Below are 20,655 nucleotides of genomic sequence, written 5' to 3'. Positions count from 1 at the left end.
GATGATGATGCCGCTCTGTATTGGTAACACAAAGCAGAGCATAACAGTGCGTTTACATGAAATTAGAAAAAAAATAAACATTGTGTTAGTCTGAAAAAGAGCAAACATAAAATGCATGTAAATATTTTAATATGAATGAAGTTACTGCAAAATGATGTGATCTGTCTCACAGGGCCAGATGGCTGAAAGAGTCCAACCCAGAGGCAGAGGAGCTGTTCAGGATGGTGGCAGAAATCTTCATCTTCTGGGCCAAATCTCATGTAAGAACATCACAGAGGAGGATTCAAAGTAATACAAAACAAAGAAGATAAGAAAAAATCCCAGCGTAATAAAGAGAAGCCATTTTTTAAGCCTGCAGCCTTAAAGAAAAGCTGGTCTCCTGCAGGACTGAGCCCATTCTGATGTATTACATACTTTTTAAAATGTATATAAAAGAAGAGAATTAAAAGCAGTTAGTATAACAGTATAAAATTGTTGATATTGATTATAAGATATGAAAACATGATGATATACACTCATCATCAACTTCCTGCTAACACACATATCACGTGGCAGCATGTAGTCATGTAGACGTGAAGACGACTTGCTGGAGTTCAACCTGAGCATCAGGATGAGGAAGGAAGGGGATTAACATGACTTTGAATGTGGCATGATTGTTGGTCGGAGTGTTTACTGGGATTTTCACCCATAATCATCTCTAGGGTTCCCAGAGAATGGTATAGCATACATTCCTTCATTAATAAGACTAGACCAATACCAAGCTGCTACTATTAAATTCCTTAATGTAACTGAACCCAGATGAGACTATTCAGACCACAGACATGCTAAAGAATGTTTCTTCTGTGATTTTTATAATGCTTGATTATCTTATCTGGGAGAGCATCAAAAAATGGCGGAGTGGATTTAGATGTGGGAGGTTTAATGCAAAATGGATGGATGATTATGCTAGAACTCAAAACCTCCAAGCTGAGTTTATCAGCCAAGAAGAATGAGTGAAATTTAGATTTTTGTGAGCTTCTAGTCTTTATAGAGACATCATTTTCTTTCCTCATTTAATGCTTTATGTGTTTTTTACTCTAAAGTGATATTTCATTTAATTTTTATTTACATGTTAAGTAAAATGGGAGTCACCCACATACCCACGAACATTTCAACAATTACCTGCGGGACCTACAACTAAAGTTCCCTTTGCTTGTTAACATAAATATCTAATCAGCCAATCACATGGCAGCATCTCAGTACAATTAATGTGAAGACGATTTGCTGAAACTGAGCATCAGAATGAGGAAGAAAGGGGATTTAGGAGACTTTGAACGTGGCATGGTATTTACTGGGATTTTCACCCACAACCATCTCCAGTGAATGGTCTGAAGAAGAGAAAATATCGTCCAGGATGTCTGGTTGATGTCAGAGGTCAGAGGAGAATGGGCAGACTGGTTGGAGATGATAGAAAGACAACAGGAAGTCAAATCAGCACTGGTTCCAACCAAGGTCTACAGAACAGCATCTCTGAACACAACACGTTTTTTTTTTTTTTTTTTTTTTCTCTTCCGTCCGGCAGACGCTTTTCTTCTCCCTCCCTCTCCCACTCTGCCCTATTACTGTCCTGTCATCTCTCTGAGCCTCTCTCTGCATTTCTTTCCGAAACTTAAATCTTGAAATATGGATTTGATCAGTTGGTCCCTAAATGCAATTGACCAAATTTATTCGAACCGGAAAACAGGTGTAGGGGAGCCTGCTTGTCCTGGCGGAACGTTTTCGGCTGGATATGTGATGGATTCCTGGGGAGTGTGGAAAGTCATGTGTCTGTCAATCCTTTCTGTCGAGGACGCTGAAGACATCTATACATTCGGATTCATGATAACTGGGTTTCTGCTGTTTGGAGCGGGCGGTTTCCTGGCATATCGCAAAATTCGGACACTGTCGGCGGTCACTGGCAAGCTGCCGGATTTCTGTGCTGGTGTGTGTCGAGCTATGAACAATCAGGCTGTGGCGGTACAGGAGCTGAATCGTAAACTGGAGGCTATTCCAGTTCTGGATGGCAAACTGGTTGCGATTTCTGAGCTTGTACGTAAGGTGGTCACCAACTTGGAGAAGTTGTCGGCTCGGCTGGATGGAAATTGACCCACAATTCGGATGATTGGAGTCGCCAGTGGGACCACTGATAGACTCAAGGCAGACGAAACAGCTCTGGCCTGAACCAAAACAAATGCTGTTATCAAATTCGGCTCCCAGTACTGGCCTTGGATGGCTGGTTAAAAGCTCCCTGGAATGTTTTGTTGACGGATGCTCAGTCCCCCCACCCTCCCCCCACCCTCCTCACGGGCGATGGACTTTAACCTGGATCAGCTCCCAAGGATGCCCACTATCATCAGGCGGCAGAGACTGTGATGGAGAACTGGGGCAAAGTTCATATGCTCACCTCTACACACACAATCACGACACTCAAGTACACCACTACAGATACACCTCCCTGTGATTCACTGTCTGGGCTGTCCTTCCCCCCTCCCTCCACTCCCGGGCAGTGGGTTGATTGGACATGCTCTGAGAATGCAGCTGCGTCTGCACTTGCTGCGATGGGAGACCCCTCTCCTCCCGCCACGTGTTTCTGATGTTGTGATTGTCTGAGTTATGTGATTTATGTACTGAGGAGTGTTTTTTGTATCTCAATAATGGGCCCTTAGGCCCAGTGTGGAGATGCCTTTTTTTTTATCCTCTCCAGCTACATCTTACTCCTCTAATGTTACCTTTCACCTATATCTAAGACAAGGAGCGCTGTAGAAACGGCTGCTGCCTCAGTATGCCTGATCCTGTTTGTGTTATATGTTGTTATTGTCTAGTCTTGGATGGGTTGTACTGGAAACACAAATTTCCCTGAAGGGATTAATAAAGTATTTCTGATTCTGATTCTGACGTAGGCCTGTCGCAGTAAGCAATAAGCCAACTAATTGTATGGTAAGAAAAAGTGACCGCGATAAGTTTGCCGCGATCATTTTTATTTGTGTCATACTTGACAGCAGCATGTTGCAGCACGAGACCGTGGTGAAGCACCTGTGCGAGCCAGTATGCCACATATGTTCTGCAGGGCTGCCAACATGCATCGGCCGTGAGACTCGCGTATTTAAGTGGCTTCCTAAGCTTTCGGGCTAAACCTCCAATTCTCATGTTGAAATATGTAAATAAGTCGAATGGAGAAATAATAGCTGCGAGCACTTCCTCATTTATTGTTTTGCTGCTCCCCACAAGTTGCAGGACACACACATGTAGCCTACAACGTCATTACAGAGCCCCCACTTCCTGGTCTACCGTAATAACCCATTACACAAATAGAGTCAGTGTTATGAATAGACCTCTCGGAGACAGATCAGGATGACAGCAGGTTTATTCACTCCAAACGCGATCAGGGAAAAGAAGCAAAATCTACGGGAAACAGTCTTACGTAGACAGAGTCCAGGAGTTGGCCAGGATTCCTTAGAAAAGGATAGAGAAGCTGGATAGTCCATCCCAAGCTTAAAGAGGTCCGACGGCGAGTGATCCACCATCCGTGGTTTAAAAGGATGTCCCAGTGATAGGTAACAGGTGTGGACAATCAGTATTCAGGGGACTTGCTTCGACGGAGCGTGGCAGGATCTGGTGCAGGTGTGACAGTACCCCCCCCTCCAGGAGCCACACCGGGGCGACGAGGAAGCTGATGCCGAGGCCGACCTCGAGGGCGGGGCCGAGGCCGACCGGGATGCTGCCTGTGAAAGTCTCTCAGCATGTAGGGGTCCAGGACGTCCACCCGAGGAACCCATGAACGTTCCTCAGGTCCGTAACCCTCCCAGTCGACCAGATATTGTAGACGCCCTCGCCGTCACCTCAAGTCCAATACGGCCCGGATAGAATAAACTGAGCCATCCTCTGTGTCGAGAGGAAGAGGAGGAGGAGGAGGACCATCAACCACACCAGACCCTGAGGAGACATGAGCAAGAGAAGGATGGTAAGGCTTCAACAATGTAACATGAAACACAGGATGAACCCTATACGATGCTGGTAACTCCAACCGGTATGCGACTGGGTTGATTTGGGCGAGTATTTTGAATGGTCCTATATATCGATTACTTAACTTTCTGCATGTTGCACGGGAATGGAAGTCCCGAGTGGACAGCCATACGAGGTCTCCCATGGCATAGGTGTGTTCCTTGGAACGGCGCCTATCTGCTTGCCTGGTGTAACGGTGGACATCCCGCTGTAGGTGGCAGTGCGCCTGACTCCACACCTCCTCACTGTGGCGAAACCAGTCGTCCACTGCTGGTAGGTTTGACTTGGCTTCGTTCCACGGAAACAGTGGTGGCTGATACCCCAACACACATTTGAAAGGTGTTAAACCAGTTGAGGCCTGGCGAAGAGAGCTCTGGGCATACTCAGCCCAGGGGAGAAACTTGCTCCAAGAAGAAGGACGGTCATGACAGAAAGTTCTCAGAAAACAGGTCACCTCTTGGATCTTTCTCTCAGCCTGTCCATTAGTCTGGGGATGGTAGCCAGATGACAGGCTCACAGTAACCCCAAGTAACTTGAGGAAGGCCTGCCAATACCGGGAAACGAACTGTGGTCCTCGATCTGAAACAATGTCCTCCGGGATGCCAAAGTTTAGGAACACGTGCTCAAAGATGCCTCGGGCAGTATCGGCTGCTGTGGGAACACTGGAGAAGGGGATTAGCTTGCAAGCCTTGGAAAATCTGTCCACAACAACCAATATACAGGTGTTACCTCGAGATGCAGGGAGATCAGTGATGTAGTCCACTCCCAGATGGGACCAGGGACGCTGAGGGACCGGTAATGGTTGTAGTTTTCCTTCTGGCAGGCGTCGCGGGTTCTTGGCTTGAGCACAAGCAGTACAGCCTGCCACGAACTGTTTGACCTGAGCCGCCATCCCTGGCCACCAGTATCGAGGTTGTAGCAGTGCCACTGTGGCCTAAGCGCCAGGATGACCGGTACCTGGATTAACTTAAAACTCATCTGTTCAAACTGGCCTTTTCATCTTAATGTTTTTAACTGTTTGTTGCATGATGTTTGTTTTGATGTTTGTTTTATGTTTATAACTGTTTTAATTGTTTTATGTTTTTAACTGTTTTAATTGTTTTGTGAGGTGACCTTGGGTCTTGAAAGGCGCCTTGAAATAAAATTTATTATTATTATTATTATTATTATGTGCTGCTTCTATGAGGGGTATCTGTAGATCTGGGGGCACAAATAGGCGACCAGGGGGAGTGTCTGGAAGAACAGGATGGTCTCTCATACCTTCCAGGATCTGATCATTTAGATCCCAGTGTAGAGCCCCCACCGTGACCGGGGATGGTAAGATGAGTTCAGGGTTCTCAACCTCCTCTGCTCGTTCGTGGATTTGGGATAGGGCATCAGCCCGGCTGTTCTTTGAACCTGGAATATAGGTGATGGAAAAGTCAAAACGGGTAAAGAATAAAGCCCACCTGGCCTGGCGTGGGTTCAGTCGGCGAGCCTCCCGAATGTAGGCGAGGTTCTTGTGGTCGGTCAGTACCGTGAAAGGATGTTGGGCCCCTTCGAGCCAATGCCTCCATTCCTCCAAGGCAAGTTTAATGGCTAACAGTTCACGATTTCCAACATCATAGTTTCTCTCAGCTGGACTGAGTTTCTTGGAGAAGAAGGCGCAGGGTCGGGAACAAGATAGATTGTCTGGCCTTTGGGATAGAACGGCACCTACACCCGTGGTTGAAGCATCCACCTCCACATAGAAAGGACGACCAGGATCTGGATGTTGTAAGAGAAGGCGTTTTTCAGAGACGTAAATGCTTCTTCCGCTTTGGGAGTCCAGGAAAGTTGACGTGGTTTATCCTTTAACAGAGCAGTAAGGGGGGTAGCCAGGATGCTGTAGCCACGGATAAAGCGCCTGTAAAAGTTTGCAAAGCCTAAGAAACGCTGGAAGGTCTTGATGCCTTCTGGTTTGGGCCAGTTTAAGATATCCTGCACCTTCCTTTGATCCATCCTCACACCCTAGGGTCCTACAACATACCCCAGGAACTCGATGGTAGACTGATGGAAAGAGCATTTTTCGGCCTTCAGAAAAAGGTGATATTCCCGGAGACGTTGGAGAACGAGCTTCACATGGTGGATGTGAGATGGTAGGTCTGGGGAGTAAATGAGGATATCGTCAATGTATATCAACAGGAAACGATTAAGCATGTCACGGAAGATCTCCTGCATAAATCCCTGGAAGAAGGACAGGGCATTGACAAGACCATACGGCAAGACAAGATACTCGTAATGACCAGTGGGAGTGATGAAGGCGGTTTTCCATTCATCGCCCTTACGGATCCGAATGAGGTTATAGGCGCTACGTAAATCCAGTTTGGAAAAGACCTTGGCTCCTCTGAGGTGTTCTAAGGCTGCCGGTACTAGAGGAAGAGGGTATTTGAACTTTACTGTGATATCGTTTAGGGCTCTGTAGTCCACACACGGTCTTAACCCACCATCCTTTTTGTCCACAAAAAAGAAACTGGAGGCTGCAGGAGAAGTAGAAGGGCAAATGTAGTGTTGTGCCAGGGCTTCTGTTATATAGCTCTCCATAGCCTGGGTTTCTGGGATGGAGAGAGGATAAATCCTACCGGCAGGTAATTTTCCTCCAGGAATGAGGTCGATGGAGCAATCCCAAGCACGATGTGGGGGAAGCTGAGCAGCCCTGCGAGGACAAAAAACGCCACTGAACTGGTTGTAATCCAATGGAAAGTGCTGACCTGATTTACTGTCTGGACTTTCCACTGTTGTGGCACCTAGGAAAAGCTGACGTACAGGAACGGGCTGAGGTCTAAGAGGAAAGCAGGAAGGAAAGCAGGCCGAAACCCACTGCAATATTTCACCACTGCTCCAGGAAATGACAGGATCATGCTTTATTATCCAGGGACGGCCCAGGATGACGTCATACGCAGAGTCCTCTAACACCAGGAAGGATATTTCTTCTCTGTGTAGACAGCTGACCTGGATGGTTACCAGCAGGGTTTGAAGGTGGATGGATTGCTTTGTGATGCTTTTTCCCGTGACGGTCTGAATGTGGAGGGGTGTAGCACAGCGTTGACGGCGTAGTTGGAGACGTTGTTTCAATGAGCTGGAGAGGAAGTTCCCAGCTGAGCCTGAATCAATGAGAGCTGTTATCGTCAGAGAGCCTGCGGGATATATCAATGTGGCGGACGTTGTAAGAGGTTTGGTGGAGAGTGAAAAAAGTGATGCCACACTCACCCGAGGAAGAGGAGGACGCAGGGGGCAGGTGTTTCTTCGGTGGCCGGCCTGGCCACAGTAAAGGCAGAGACCCGAAGTCAGGCGACATCGGTGTTCCGCCGGATGTAAACGTAGAGAATCTACTTGCATTGGATCGGGTTCATCTGCGGTGGAGGTGCGATGGGCTACTCGGACAGCGAGTTGGATGAATTTTTCCAATCCTTCACTGTCGTCATATGAAGATAGGTGAAGACGGAGGGATGGATCCAGGCTCATTCTAAACTGGGTGAGTAAAGCGACTCCATTCCAACCACTAGTAGCTGCCAATGTGCGGAACTTCAAGGCGTGTTCAGTGATGGGTGTCTGTCCTTGTCGTAGTCGGTAGAGTTGTTCTTGTATAGTAGAATCCCCTCGTGGTAGTCCGAAAACTTCCTGGAAGGGGCACACGAATTGGGCGTAGGATTGGGTAATCATGCCGTTCTGTCGCCAGATAGCCTCTGCCCATTGCAGAGCGGGACCTGCCAGTAAGGAGATGATGTATGCAATCTTGGCCTTTTCGGTTGCGTATTGGGCCGGGTTCATTTCCAGAGTGAGTGAGCATTGTAACAGGAAGCCGTTACAATGTTGGGGATCCCCGGTAAAATGTAGAGGCGGGGATGCCATCCTTGTCGGTTCAGGTCGGACCTTCTGTTATGAATAGACCTCTCGGAGACAGATCAGGATGACAGCAGGTTTATTCCCTCCAAACGTGATCAGGGAAAAGAAGCAAAATCTACGGGAAACAGTCTTACGTAGACAGAGTCCAGGAGTCGGCCAGGATTCCTTAGAAAAGGATAGGGAAGCTGGATAGTCCATCCAAAGCTTAACGAGGTCCGACGGCGAGTGATCCACCATCCGTGGTTTAAAAGGACATCCCAGTGATAGGTAACAGGTGTGGACAATCAGTATTCAGGGGACTTGCTTCGGCGGAGCGTGGCAGGATCTGATGCAGGTGTGACAGTCAGCCTATATACCACCGTATATGACAAAACATCACTCACTGCTCATAGATCAGTCTTGCACGCAGCGATGAGGGGAGATATTTCAGCTTTACAAATGATGCGCATTATATATAATTGTTCATTTTTTCAATACAATGATACTAACTGGCAGTTTTTTGTTTTTTTTACAAGCAATTTTGTTACAGAACAGCCTTTATTATCCAGCATACTTATTAGGGTCCGAGCCATACGAAGTATGGCAAGGCCCTATTGTTCCTGAAATGTTTATTAGGGTCCGAGCCATACAAAGTATGGCGAGACCCTATTGTAGCTGAAATGTTTATTATACTAAGCGCTTCAAGGCCAAATTTGACCCCCTAAACACCCATGAAAAGTTGTGAAACTTGGCACACACATCAAGCCCGGCGAAAATCGCAATATTCTAAGGGTCTGCATACACTTCAATGCAAAAGTGGCTCAACAGCGCCACCTAGAGACCCCAAAAATACCCCAATGAATGGAGTTCCAAAAGTCTACTTCGACATAGGAACACGAAACTCGGCACAAACGTGTAACACCCCAAGCCAACCAAAAAAGTCAATTGAACACCTGTTGCCATGGCAACGGGGTGCCCGCCATCTTGGCGTGTGCCGCCATTTTCTGGCCATTTTTTGCACTTTACACACATCGTATTTGAACGAACTAGTCTGAGGGGATTCGTGCGACTGACTCCAAACTTGGTGGGAAGCTTCCTGACAAGTTGGGGACCAAACGCTATTCAAATCTTTCTAATAGCAGAAAGCATGTTACCGTGGCAACCGACGGAAAATGACCTTCTCGCCATGAAACACGGTTTGCTCATATCTCCATAGAAATACATGGGATCTGCACCAAACTTCACAGTATTCATACTTGTGACACCCCAAGTCCAGCAAAGAAGTCAATCGAACACCTGTTGCCATGGCAACGGGGTGCCCGCCATCTTGGATTTCATTGCCATTTGAACGAACTAGTCAGAGGGGATTCGTGCGACAGACTCCAAACTTGATGGGAACCTTCCTGACAAGTTGGGGACCAAACGCTATTCAAATCTTTCTAATAGGAAAAAGCCTGTAACCGTGGCAACCGACGGAAAAAGCCTTCTCGCCATGAAACACGGTTTGCTCATATCTCCATAGGAATGAATGGGAACTGCACCAAAGTTGACAAGATTCATACTTGTTGGGTCCTTGATGCATTACACCACCTGTTGTCATGGCAACATCGGGTGGCGGGGTCCAGGACGCTCGGACCCGATGGATGCCGCTTGCGGCTTTAATTCTCCTTCTCCTCCTCCTAAGCGCTTCGACCCCAAATTTGACCCCCTTAACACCCATGAAAAGTTGTGAAACTTGGCACACACATCAAGCCCCATGAAAATCGCGATATTCTATGGTCTGCATACACTTCAATGCAAAATTGGCTCAACAGCGCCCCCTACACACCCCAAAAATCCCCAAATGAATGGGGTCCCGAACGTCTACTTCAACGTAGGAAGACGAAACTCGGCACACACGTCTAACACGCCAAGCTGACCAAAAAAGTCAATTGAACACCTGTTGCCATGGCAACGGTGTGCCCGCCATCTTGGCGTGTGTTTCTATTTTTTGGCCTTTTTTTGCACTTTACACACATCATATTTGAACGAACTAGTCTTAGGGGATTTGTGCGATTGACTCCAAACTTGGTGGGAAGCTTCCTGACAAGTTGGGGACCAAACGCTATTCAAATCTTTCTAATAGCAGAAAGCATGTCACCGTGGCAACCGACTGAAAAACGCCTTCTCGCCATGAAACACGGTTTGGTCATATCTCCATAGAAATAGATGGGATCTGCACCAAAGTTCACAGTATTCATACGTGTCACACCCCAAGTCCAGCAAAGAAGTCAATCGAACTGCTGTTGCCATGACAACGGCGTGCCCGCCATCTTGGATTTCACTGCTATTTCAACGAACTAGTCGGAGGCGATTCGTGCCACCGGCTCCATACTTGGTGGGAAGCTTCCTGACAAGTTGGGGACCAAACGCTATTCAAATCTTTCTAATAGGAGAAAGTGTGTTACCGTGGCAACCGACGGAAAATGACCTCGCCAAGAAACATGGTTTGCTCATATCTCCATAGGAATGAATGGGAACTGCACCAAAGTTGACAAGATTCCTACAGGTTGGGTCCTTAACGCATTACACCACCTGTTGCCATGGCAACCGCCGGAAAATGACCTTCTCGCCATGAAACACGGTTTGCTCATATCTCCATAGGAATACATGGGAACTGCACCAAACTTGACAGGATTCCTACAGGTTGGGTCCTTAACGCATTACACCACCTGTTGCCATGGCAACCGACTGAAAATGACCTTCTCGCTATGACACACGGTTTGCTCATATCTCCATAGAAATACATGGGACCTGCACCAAAGTTCACAGTATTCATACCTGTGACACCCCAACTCCAGCAAAGAAGTCAATCGAACACCTGTTGCCATGGCAACGGGGTGCCTGCCATCTTCGACTTCATTGCCTTTTGAACGAACTAGTCTCTGGGGATTTGTGCTACCGACTCCAAACTTGGTGAGAAGCTTCCTGACAAGTTGGGGACCAAACGCTATTCAAATCTTTCTAATAGCAGAAAACGTGTTACCGTGGCAACCAACGGAAAAACGCCTTCTCGCCATGAAACACGGTTTGCTCATATCTCCGTAGGAATACATGGGAACTGCACCAAACTTCACAGGAGTCATACAGGTTGGGTCCTTAACGCATTACACCACCTGTTGTCATGGCGACATCGGGTGGCGGGGTCCAGGCCGCTCGAACCCGATGGATGCCGCTTGCGGCTTTAATTGTTGTTGTTATTGTGTTTGGTTTTCATTGTTAATGAGACTGAGAGTCCATTTTATTCATTGTTTTTGTTTTGTTATTTAAAATGTCTTCCAGTTCCAGTGTAAAATGTTCTTTAGAAATGAAAGTTTATTGATCTCTCAAAGAGTGTACTTGCATTATTATGGCATTGTCATTATATTAGTTGAAAATGGTCTCAAAATGACAACATTATCACTTTGTGCAATATTATCGTTTTCGCAATAATTTATCGTCCAGCAAAATTTATTATTGTGGCAACACGTCCAGCCTGGAAGCACACAGCAAAATTGGTAGTGTTAACTGGTGTCAGATTTTCCAGTGAAAAATATTTTGAGTTGCACAGTGTTGGACTCGGTGTTGTTCTGAGCACCTGCCGTGTTGGAACAGCTCTGGGGGCGGTGCTACGTGAGAGAGTTGAACGCAAACTCGGAGTGAGAGTTGGTCCAACATCCGGTCTCTGACGGCGGTTTTTCCTCCTCAATTCGCATGGCGAGACGACAAGTCGGATATTTCGAATACACTAAAAACGGTAAGAACCTTACATATTGGCTTTTACTAGACCCCAATAGTGATACATAACAACAATTAATAAGATGTAATGTATGGAGGACAAACATTACTAAAACTGGTATGTACGGTGTTAAGCTAGCTTGACTAGCAAGGAGCGGTTTCTGTCGTCGGTTGAGATTTTAAAAAAAACAACTAAACTTTTAAACTTTTAAATTAAATTCTGTTGTACTAGTATTTACGTGTTCAGAATTACGCTTTAAGCAACTGTAAGGTGTTGTGTGTAATGTTTGTCCCGCAACCGTAACGTTCCCTTCATTGAAAAAAAGGCGGATTTTTTAAAAGGTTCGTTAGGATGACGAACAAAGGATGGCAGTATATCAAGTCATTAATTACCGTGTTTTTATTTTTTTTTCATGACAAATTAGTTTGGTTATAATTCTTGGATAGCTTTTGTCAGCTCACTGTTCACAAATGGCGTTTTGGAAGTCGGACATTGGAGATTTAGAAACGGGGCTTGAAAAGACGACAGGTCTGCAGCAGCTGCAAATAGCGGGAAGATAGAAATTCTATTGGGTCATTAAATCATTTTCCCTCCCTCAGCAGTCACAGCAATCACACGTACAAGGTTTGGATACTTATTTTTCAGATAAATGGTAAACCAATGAGTAAATGAGCGTTTAACTTCTTCACTTGATATAAGTATTTGGTAGTACCGGTGCAGAAATTTAACCTTGACTTAGAAAGATTGTTGGTCACTTGGTTATTTGTTTAACATCTTTCCGTTTTAAAAGTGTAACAGCGAGTGTTTTCCACTTTGCAGCTCCTGTGATGTGCCATCATGTTGCTGAAAGTTAAATACGAGAGTACTAAGAAGTACGTGAGATTACAGGCAGGTTTCACCTATCGGGAATTCATCAGTGAAGGTGAGTAGCCATATTGTTTAAGAAAACATGTAGCTTTCAAAGACAGGAGGAAAACTATGGTAAATTAAGTATATATATGCCATCAGTGATGTTGATAGCTACATGTCCCGTGTCTTTGACGTATTAAATCTGAAAAGGACATAGTAAACTCGTCGAAACATGTTTGTCACCCACGTACATTGTCAGGCTTAGTTTAGCGGCGCCCTCTTTAAAAACAAAAATCTGTTTGAAACGAAGCCCAACGCGGAGTCAGTAGTTATCCTTGTTTTGATGACAAATAGTGCTATTTTCGAGATGTCTCTGAACGCAACACAGCTTCGTAAGTTTCGTTTTTATATCCTCAGTTACGAGGCCGTTTTAAACCACTTTCTTTGACTGGTTATTGTTCATGGACGCCGTTGTTATAGGTTGTTTGCTTGGAGCATGATGCACCAAAATATGAGACTGCAAACTCCAGCAGCTGGATTAAGTTGTTCAACCCGATGTGATTTCTGCAACCTGCGTAACACCACACCATGAGTCTGTCTGTGGTTGAAATGGATGAAACAGAGTGCAGAAGTAATTTTTCCTGCTGGTTGTACAGTTCAGATATATCCAGATAATTACTAAATTAAAGCAAACGCTGATTAATGATAAAACTACATCCTTGTGATAATTAAATCCTTCCTTATCTTGTTAAACTGTTAGCATGATGCTGAGTTCTGGTTTCAGCTCTGAAAACAAAAATCTTTTTCACCAACATATTCTATTTAAAAGAAAATTTATACAAGTAAAATCATATTGTTATTGAACCAATCCAAAGTGCAGTAACTGGTGTGATTAATAGTCTTAAGGCCTCTATTAGGTTGAATGATTGTGTAGTAATTCATGGTGGAAGCTTGACTATGATCTTTCTAAGAGTTTTTTTTTTTCTTTTTTTCATGGGTCAGTATGATTTTCTTCCACAAAAGGAATAAACAGGCAGAAATTTTTAATTTGGGGATTTTAAACTGACCAAATCATAGTAATTTAAATGTAAGAGTTTTTACTTTAGGAACTGTACTTTAAATAGAAACCAGTTTGTCTGTCATTGCAGAGACGCAAGCAATGAAATTAACAGGAAGATATGCTCACCTTGTAAAAGTTGTTTTCTTGTGTACTCTGATGTAGGTAATGGCCAGTTCAGAGCATAACAATACAGAGATTTCAAGAATGTGAATCTTATTTTAGATTTTCATTGTTTTAAAATTAATCCAGTTATCTTTAATTGATTTCACGCTATCATCTTCTTGCAGTCAAAAGTAAGTTTGGGCTTCCTGATTCAGCTGAACTTCAGGTTTTTGATGAATCTGACACAGCAGTGGAGGAGGATGTTCTTCTTGAACTGATAGAAGCCAGTCCGAACATATGCCTGACTGTATGTGACAGCTTATTGGGAGGTAAGTTCTGTTTTTATACATAGTGGTAAAATTTTTAACTGTCCCCCTCAACAAGGTGTTTTCCTTATGTTCCTCACTACTGAACCAAATATGACAGGGAGGTGCTATCCATTTAGTCAAATAAAATTGAAACAGGTTATGGCCCTGGTTGCAGTTCCTTTTAATGCCTTTTGCGACATTGAATCCCAATTCACAATGTCAGAATTTTCCGTTCATTCATGTTAAGTCAATATGGTTTCAGATATGATCTCTACACCCTTGAACAGCCTTGTATCAATGGTGTCATCTTTTTTTAAAGTTTTCTCTCCTTTAGATCATTCAACACCATCTTCCCTCACTGATACCATCTCTCTGTCATCAAGTGACACTGATCTTCACAAAGAGTTAAGTATTCCCACTGTCGGAAATGGATCGAGGTCTGAGGTCAGAAACAGATCTACTACAGAGGTTTCCGAGTCCGAGGCTGCAAAAGAGGTACTTTCCATGTTAGTACAGTAATTTGACTATAGGTCACCAGAAACATTTAAAGCAAATTTAGGTTATCATGTGTGCCCACTAATTTTTCATCTGTCTGAGCATACAAACAAACTTCCTGAGCACTCCTTCCACACTGTGGCATGTCAGTTTCACACTCACACTTGCAAGGATCCCATTATCCAGTGGCCATGTAATCAAGTCAGCTGGAATCTCTAATCAGAATGATTTCAATTGGATAGATGGAATACCATAACGTAAAAGAATCAAATTACAGCAGTAATATTCCTTTAGTTTTACTTTAAATGTAAGTAATTTGGCCCACATACAGTGAAAAGAACAAAAACCTTATATCTCATTGTGCTGTAACGCAAGCATGGGATACAGTGTAAATTACTGTTAGTCTTTGTCCATCCACTTTCCTGCCACTTCTGTCTCTGGTTACATTTGCTGGCTCATTAAATGTCCCCAGCTTGAGTGACCCATCCGAAGCATTCTCTCTAAAACAGTACTTTTACGTTGGTGGTGGTGGGGAGGAGGAGGAGGGGGGGGGGGGGGTATTACTAGTGGGTAACCTTGTCAAATTAAATTATTATTATTTTCTCTACTAAACTTCCTTTTCCTTCCATATGTGAGTAGATGGTAGAAAATGCCTTGCGTGTAAAGCCTGGCGGTGAGGATGTTCTCGGAGAGTATCAGTCAAACAATTCACTGACACATCGTACCCGGAGGCAACTTGTCAACATATTGGCTAGCCATATGACTGAGAACCATGGGTAAGTGTTAACTGAAGAAACTGTTTTAATTATTGTGAAACCATTTCAGCCTAAAAGGACTTGCATTACAATAGAACTGAATGAATGTTCAAAATGCATTTGACTAAAGTGACGCTTAGGAAAACCCACTGTTAATAGAGGTGCTTTGGATTTTGTATCTTTTTTTTTTTTTTCTCCTAAAGGAGGATTCCTTCGCGCAAGCATAAGGAGAAGTATGCCCTGGGAATCGTGACACTTTTTCCTTCACTCAAAGATCCTTTTTCTCCAAAGGGCTATGTGAGTTTTTAGTTTGAAATATACCAGAATACACCCCAGTTTCTACACACTGTAGAGTCATGAGGATGCAGATTAACCATTTTAAACATCAATCATAACTATTCAAATCCTCAAAGTAGAAATTAATTGAGTCAACATATAACTAGGGCTGTCAGGCGATTTATAATTTTAATCTTGATTAATCTCGCAAGTGTCCTTACTCATCTTAATCGCAAATGTCATTTCTATCCTACATGTATTTTTTAACAAAATGTTTTTCTCAAAAGTAAACATTACTGTCTACAACCACAAGTGAGTGCTCTAGGCTTGTGACAACTAGCCTACAAAGATTCGTAAATGGCGTTTTTGCAGAAAGAGGGAGTATTTTTCAGACAATAGCTGTACCGTATTTGCAGTGAAACAAATCCATAACTAACATGTTTATCCTTTTGTAGCACTTGTTTCTTTGTAGTATCAATAAAGTTAAGTTAACTGGTGTTTATACTTTTACTCTTTACTTTTACTTCATTCATGATACTCTTTATTTCTTTTACCTTTTACAGTTAAATGTAAAGCTAATAATTAAAGCTCAAATTCTACTTTGTCTCTAACCCGATGTTGCCTGGGTGACACATGTTGAAAATGCTCCTGATCTTTTACAAGCATAAACTTTGATCTGGGAAGTTTTACCACACATATGGCTGTCATCAATCATCTCAACTTGTCAGTATTTCTACCTTGGTTTGATCATCAGTCTTTGCCACATCGTTGCCCAGGACATCAAGCCTTTGTATATTCTTAGTCTGTTCTTGCGGTCTACAATTACTTACTGGTCGCCCATTTGCTTCGAGATCTCGGCTGCCGTTCTGAACTCTGGTTGGTTGTTCCCTCCTACTCGCCTGGCACCACCGTGCTCCCCATTTTCATTGTAACGTTCACACCAAAAAAAACGGGATTCCACTCTTATGTTCTTAAATTTAAATCTTCTTAGTTCTATGTCTTCTTTTTAGGAAAAATTAATTTCTGCAACCACAATGTTATTTTTGTGCTACTTCCTTAAACTGCAGGATCAGGTCGGGGACAGGCCCTGCGTGCGTTAATCGCTCATTAAAAAAGTTAGTTCTGTTAAAAGGAAGTTAGGTTCCTTTTAGGTGTTAATTTTGACAGCCCTAGATATTAGATATGAAATGTTCTGAATGATCCATAAGTGATGAACCTTCTGTTCTGATGTATGTTATTTCTGTGTGTTTCTCTTATCGATTATTTGAATAGGAGCACTTTTATGATGGGGAAAAAGGCACAGGATATTTAGCATGGCGCCTCAAGACCATGTCAAGGAAAAGATGTCAAAGGCCAGCGAAGGTAACGACGGTGGTACAAGAACAAGGACCAAAGCGCAGAAGATGCCACACTGCCTCAGCAGCTTCATGGAGATACCTGCAAAGAGGCAATATCATTACTCCTTCACTGCAATGATGATGGAAGTGTATTTGAGAAGATGAAGATGACCTTTCAACATCGCCAGGACCTGGTTTATGACCCACAAAGAACAACAGATATCTTCAAAACCTTTCCACGATTTTTAGATGTCAAAGGACTTGTAAGTTGTATTCATCTTTTACTGAAACAGTCTTGAATTTGGTTTAAGCATTTGACAGTTCACTTATCATTGTCTGTGTTTTTACTATATATGATGAACAGCTAAACCAAGACTTTGTACTGCTGTTTGGAGTGGAAACGGAGGATGAGGATGAGAGCCTATACGTTGTGCCTTTATTTTCTATTTAAGTGTGGCTATGTTACCTTTTGCTCAGACAACACTGGTGCTTGGCGTTCATGATGAATAAATACTTGAAATGATCATTTGTCTTAATGATTTCTTAAACTGGTATGTTTTATTACATTGAACGTTTTGCAATCAGATATGATTAAGACTGTAGATGCATTGAGATTGATTTGTAATTTGGTGCAGTCATTAATATGGTGGTAAAGCTAATGCTAGAGGTGAATGAAATGAATGTAGTTTTAAAAACTTTAATGTGTAAGAAAACAGTTTTTAATGTATGAAGTTGACATTGCTAATGAAAATTGTCATCTTTGTCTCAGTAGAATGACACAAAGTGTGAAATTAGTAGTTAAAGGGAGAACATAATTTAGTGTTAAAAGGTTCTTTCAAAGGTGAAAAACCCCTCTCAAAATATAATTTTTAACACTATTTAGTGTTAAAAAAATAACACTTTTTAACACCGTAATATTAGAAATAACACTATTTTTTAACACCATTTAGTGTTAAAAATCACACTATTTAGTAATAAAAAATACACTTTAAAGTGTCAAAAAAACAACACTGTGAGTGTTAGAAAAGCAACACTATGAATGAGTTAAAATATTAACACTATCAAATGTGTAATTTTAACACTGACCTGGTGAGAATTATATAAACGCTGGCATAGTGTTAAATTTAACACTATGGGAGTTAAATTAACTCTTCCGATTTTGCTGTGCAGATGGGCTACATTAGCAGAAGACACACCGGGTGCCTCCTGCCAGCTAAGCACAGGAAACTGAGGCTACAATTCACACACACTCACCAACACTGGACAATAGAAGATGGAGAAACGTTGCTGGTCTGATGAGTCTCCATTTCAGCTCCACATTCAGATGCTAGGCTCAGAATCTGCTGGAAACATCATGAAAACATGGATCCATCCGTATTCTTGTCCCACTTTGGGCCCCTTAGTACCAACGTGACCTGGTTTAACCAGCACAGCCTACCTGAGTATTGTTGCTGGCCATGTCCATCTCTTTATAACCACAGCGGAGCATCTTCTGATGCTACTTCCACCTCAGATCATCTCCATAGAACTCCAGTCCTCAGATCTTTTCACTGCCTTCCTGTCTGTCAAAATATTAACGGGAGATGGACAGGTGGATCGGTGCGGCGTCTGCAGTGATGCGGACTCTGCATCGGTCTGTCATGGTGAAGAAGGAGCTGAGCCAAAAGGGAAAGCTCTTGGTTTACCGGTCGATCTACGTTCCTACCGTCACCTATGGTCACGAGCTGTGGGTAGTGGCCGAAAGAACAAGGTCGCGAATACAAGCGGCCAAAATGAGTTTTCTCTGCAGGGTGGCCGGGCTCTCCTTTATGGGCTCGACACACGGGAGGCGACCAACGACAGCGATGGCGGCAGTGTCGCGCATCGCACTCTCTGATCGCTTTTCTCCAAGAAATGTGATTGGTTATGATATCGGTGGGAATTTTGGGAATTTCCCAAACTGCATTGGTGCACTAAATAGGAAACATGTTGTGCTGCAAGCTCCTCCGTCCTCTGGCTCCAAGTATTTTAACTACAAAGGCTCCCATTCTATTGTCCTTTTAGTTGTAGTTGACGCTCACTACATGTTTATTGTCATTGATGTGGGAGGATATGGGAGGAACAGTGATGGAGCATTCTGTCAGTCTCCCTTAGGGAAACGTTTGAGGGCAGGCACACTGGGCATACCTGAAGACGCCCCACTACAAGGTGCAGAGGACCTGGGGCCAATACCACATGTACTTGTGGCCGATGAAGCTTTCCCCCTCCAACGACACATCATGAGGCCATATCCAGGGAGACAGCTACAAACAAAAGAGAGGTGCTACAACTACCGCTTGTCTCGCGCCAGGAGAAGAGTCGAAACTGCTTTTGGCATCTTTCTACCCAGTGGTGAATGTATGACCGTGTTCTGAGTATCTGCCCAAAAAAAGCTGATTCTGTCGTAAAGGCAACATGTGTCCTTCAGAATTACATGCGGCAAAATGAAGAAGTAGAGAGGGAGATTCCACAGTCACCACCCACTGAAACATGAGAGATGCTGGTTTGGAGCCCATCACCCAGACTGGTTCAAACCACTCAAGCAGAGAGGCGGCTTCAATCAGAAAAAAAAAATATTGTGATTACTTCAACTCACCAGCTGGTGAGATGGCAACATCATATAGTATAGATGGGCAGACACATTGTTTTTTTTTTGTGTGTGTGTGTGTGTGTGTGTGTGGTTTTTTTTTTTTGCTTTTTTTTTATGGTATGGATAATATCTTGAGGACTTTTAATTGCTATGTTATATGGGAAAGTGACGCCACATTATCAGTTCAAAGAGTCTTTATTATATGTTCACATAAATTTAATAAGTCTCATTAGCCGTTGTTGTATAATGTACGTAACCAATGGAATACCTTTACCTGGTTTATTTTATGTTTACCCTTTACATAATATTAATTAAATAAACTCATTTGTATGTTATACTTGTACACATGTTATTTAAGTAAAATAACATTAGCAATGCTAATATAAAGTAGCTTACAAAAACACAAGATAAGAAACTTACCGGACAAGTTTACCCTGGTTCCAACAAGTTCCCATGCGGCTGCCTTTTTATTCACATCTCATCAGACAAAAATCAGACACAGCTAATATGATCTGTTCCTCCATGTTGCAACATGTTGCAGACGGCACTGTCTAGCCTGCTTTCATTGGTCAGTCAATGAAAACCTCTCTGGTTGGCTGTAGTGCCAGGCGACAGCAACAAAAATGGAACATTTTTCTATTTTCTTGTGTCGCGTCGCAAGCCCCGTGTGCACGTCTATTAGATTAGATTAGATTAGATTAGATTAAACTTTATTGATCCCACAGATGGGGAAATTCACTTATTACAGCAGCAAAGCAGAGAAAGTGAAAAAAAGAATAAATAGATAAACTTAAGAATTAAATATAACACAATAAACATAAAAACAATAACAGTATAAGGTGAATGTATAAATGACTGTAAACCTTGTAAACAGACTACAACATGAAGCCTGATTCAGGTGTTACAGATTGCTGTAGAGTCTGACAGCAGTTGGGATGAAGGACCTGCGGAGCCTCTCTTTCTTACACCGTGGGTGTAACAGTCTGCTGCTGAAGGAGCTGCTCAGGGACCCCACAGTGTAATGTAGGGGGTGAGAGGTGTTGCTCATGATGGATGTCAGTTTGGCTAACATCCTTCTCTCCCCCACTTCCTCTACGGAGTCCAGAGGACAATCCAGGACAGAGCTCGCTCTCCTGATCAGTTTATTGATCCTGCTCCTGTCCCTGTCTGTGCTGCTCCCTCTCCAGCAGACCACAGCATAGAATATGGCTGAGGCCACCACAGAGTCATAAAAAGTATGTGAAC

The 20,655-nt window shown here is 43.4% G+C and overlaps 1 protein-coding gene and 1 long non-coding RNA gene across 2 annotated transcripts in view; both read left to right on the top strand.

Moving 5' to 3' along the window:
• The window catches only part of ryr2a (ryanodine receptor 2a (cardiac)), a 392,644-nt gene that overhangs the window by 251,021 nt on the left and 120,968 nt on the right, over positions 1-20,655 (top strand). The window contains exon 75 of the mRNA XM_041973182.1: positions 173-260. Coding sequence (XP_041829116.1) covers positions 173-260 — 88 coding nt within the window. The remainder of the gene's footprint in view (positions 1-172; positions 261-20,655) is intronic.
• On the top strand, positions 15,412-17,206 carry LOC121632036. The gene is made up of 3 exons (XR_006008867.1): positions 15,412-15,486; positions 16,738-17,065; positions 17,167-17,206. It is a non-coding gene; the product is annotated as an uncharacterized LOC121632036 (long non-coding RNA).

The sequence above is a fragment of the Melanotaenia boesemani genome, chromosome 21 (assembly GCF_017639745.1).
Source record: "Melanotaenia boesemani isolate fMelBoe1 chromosome 21, fMelBoe1.pri, whole genome shotgun sequence".
Taxonomy (NCBI): domain Eukaryota; kingdom Metazoa; phylum Chordata; class Actinopteri; order Atheriniformes; family Melanotaeniidae; genus Melanotaenia; species Melanotaenia boesemani.
The sequence above is the reverse complement of the archived record's forward strand: the minus strand, read 5'-3'. Positions and strand labels throughout refer to the sequence as shown.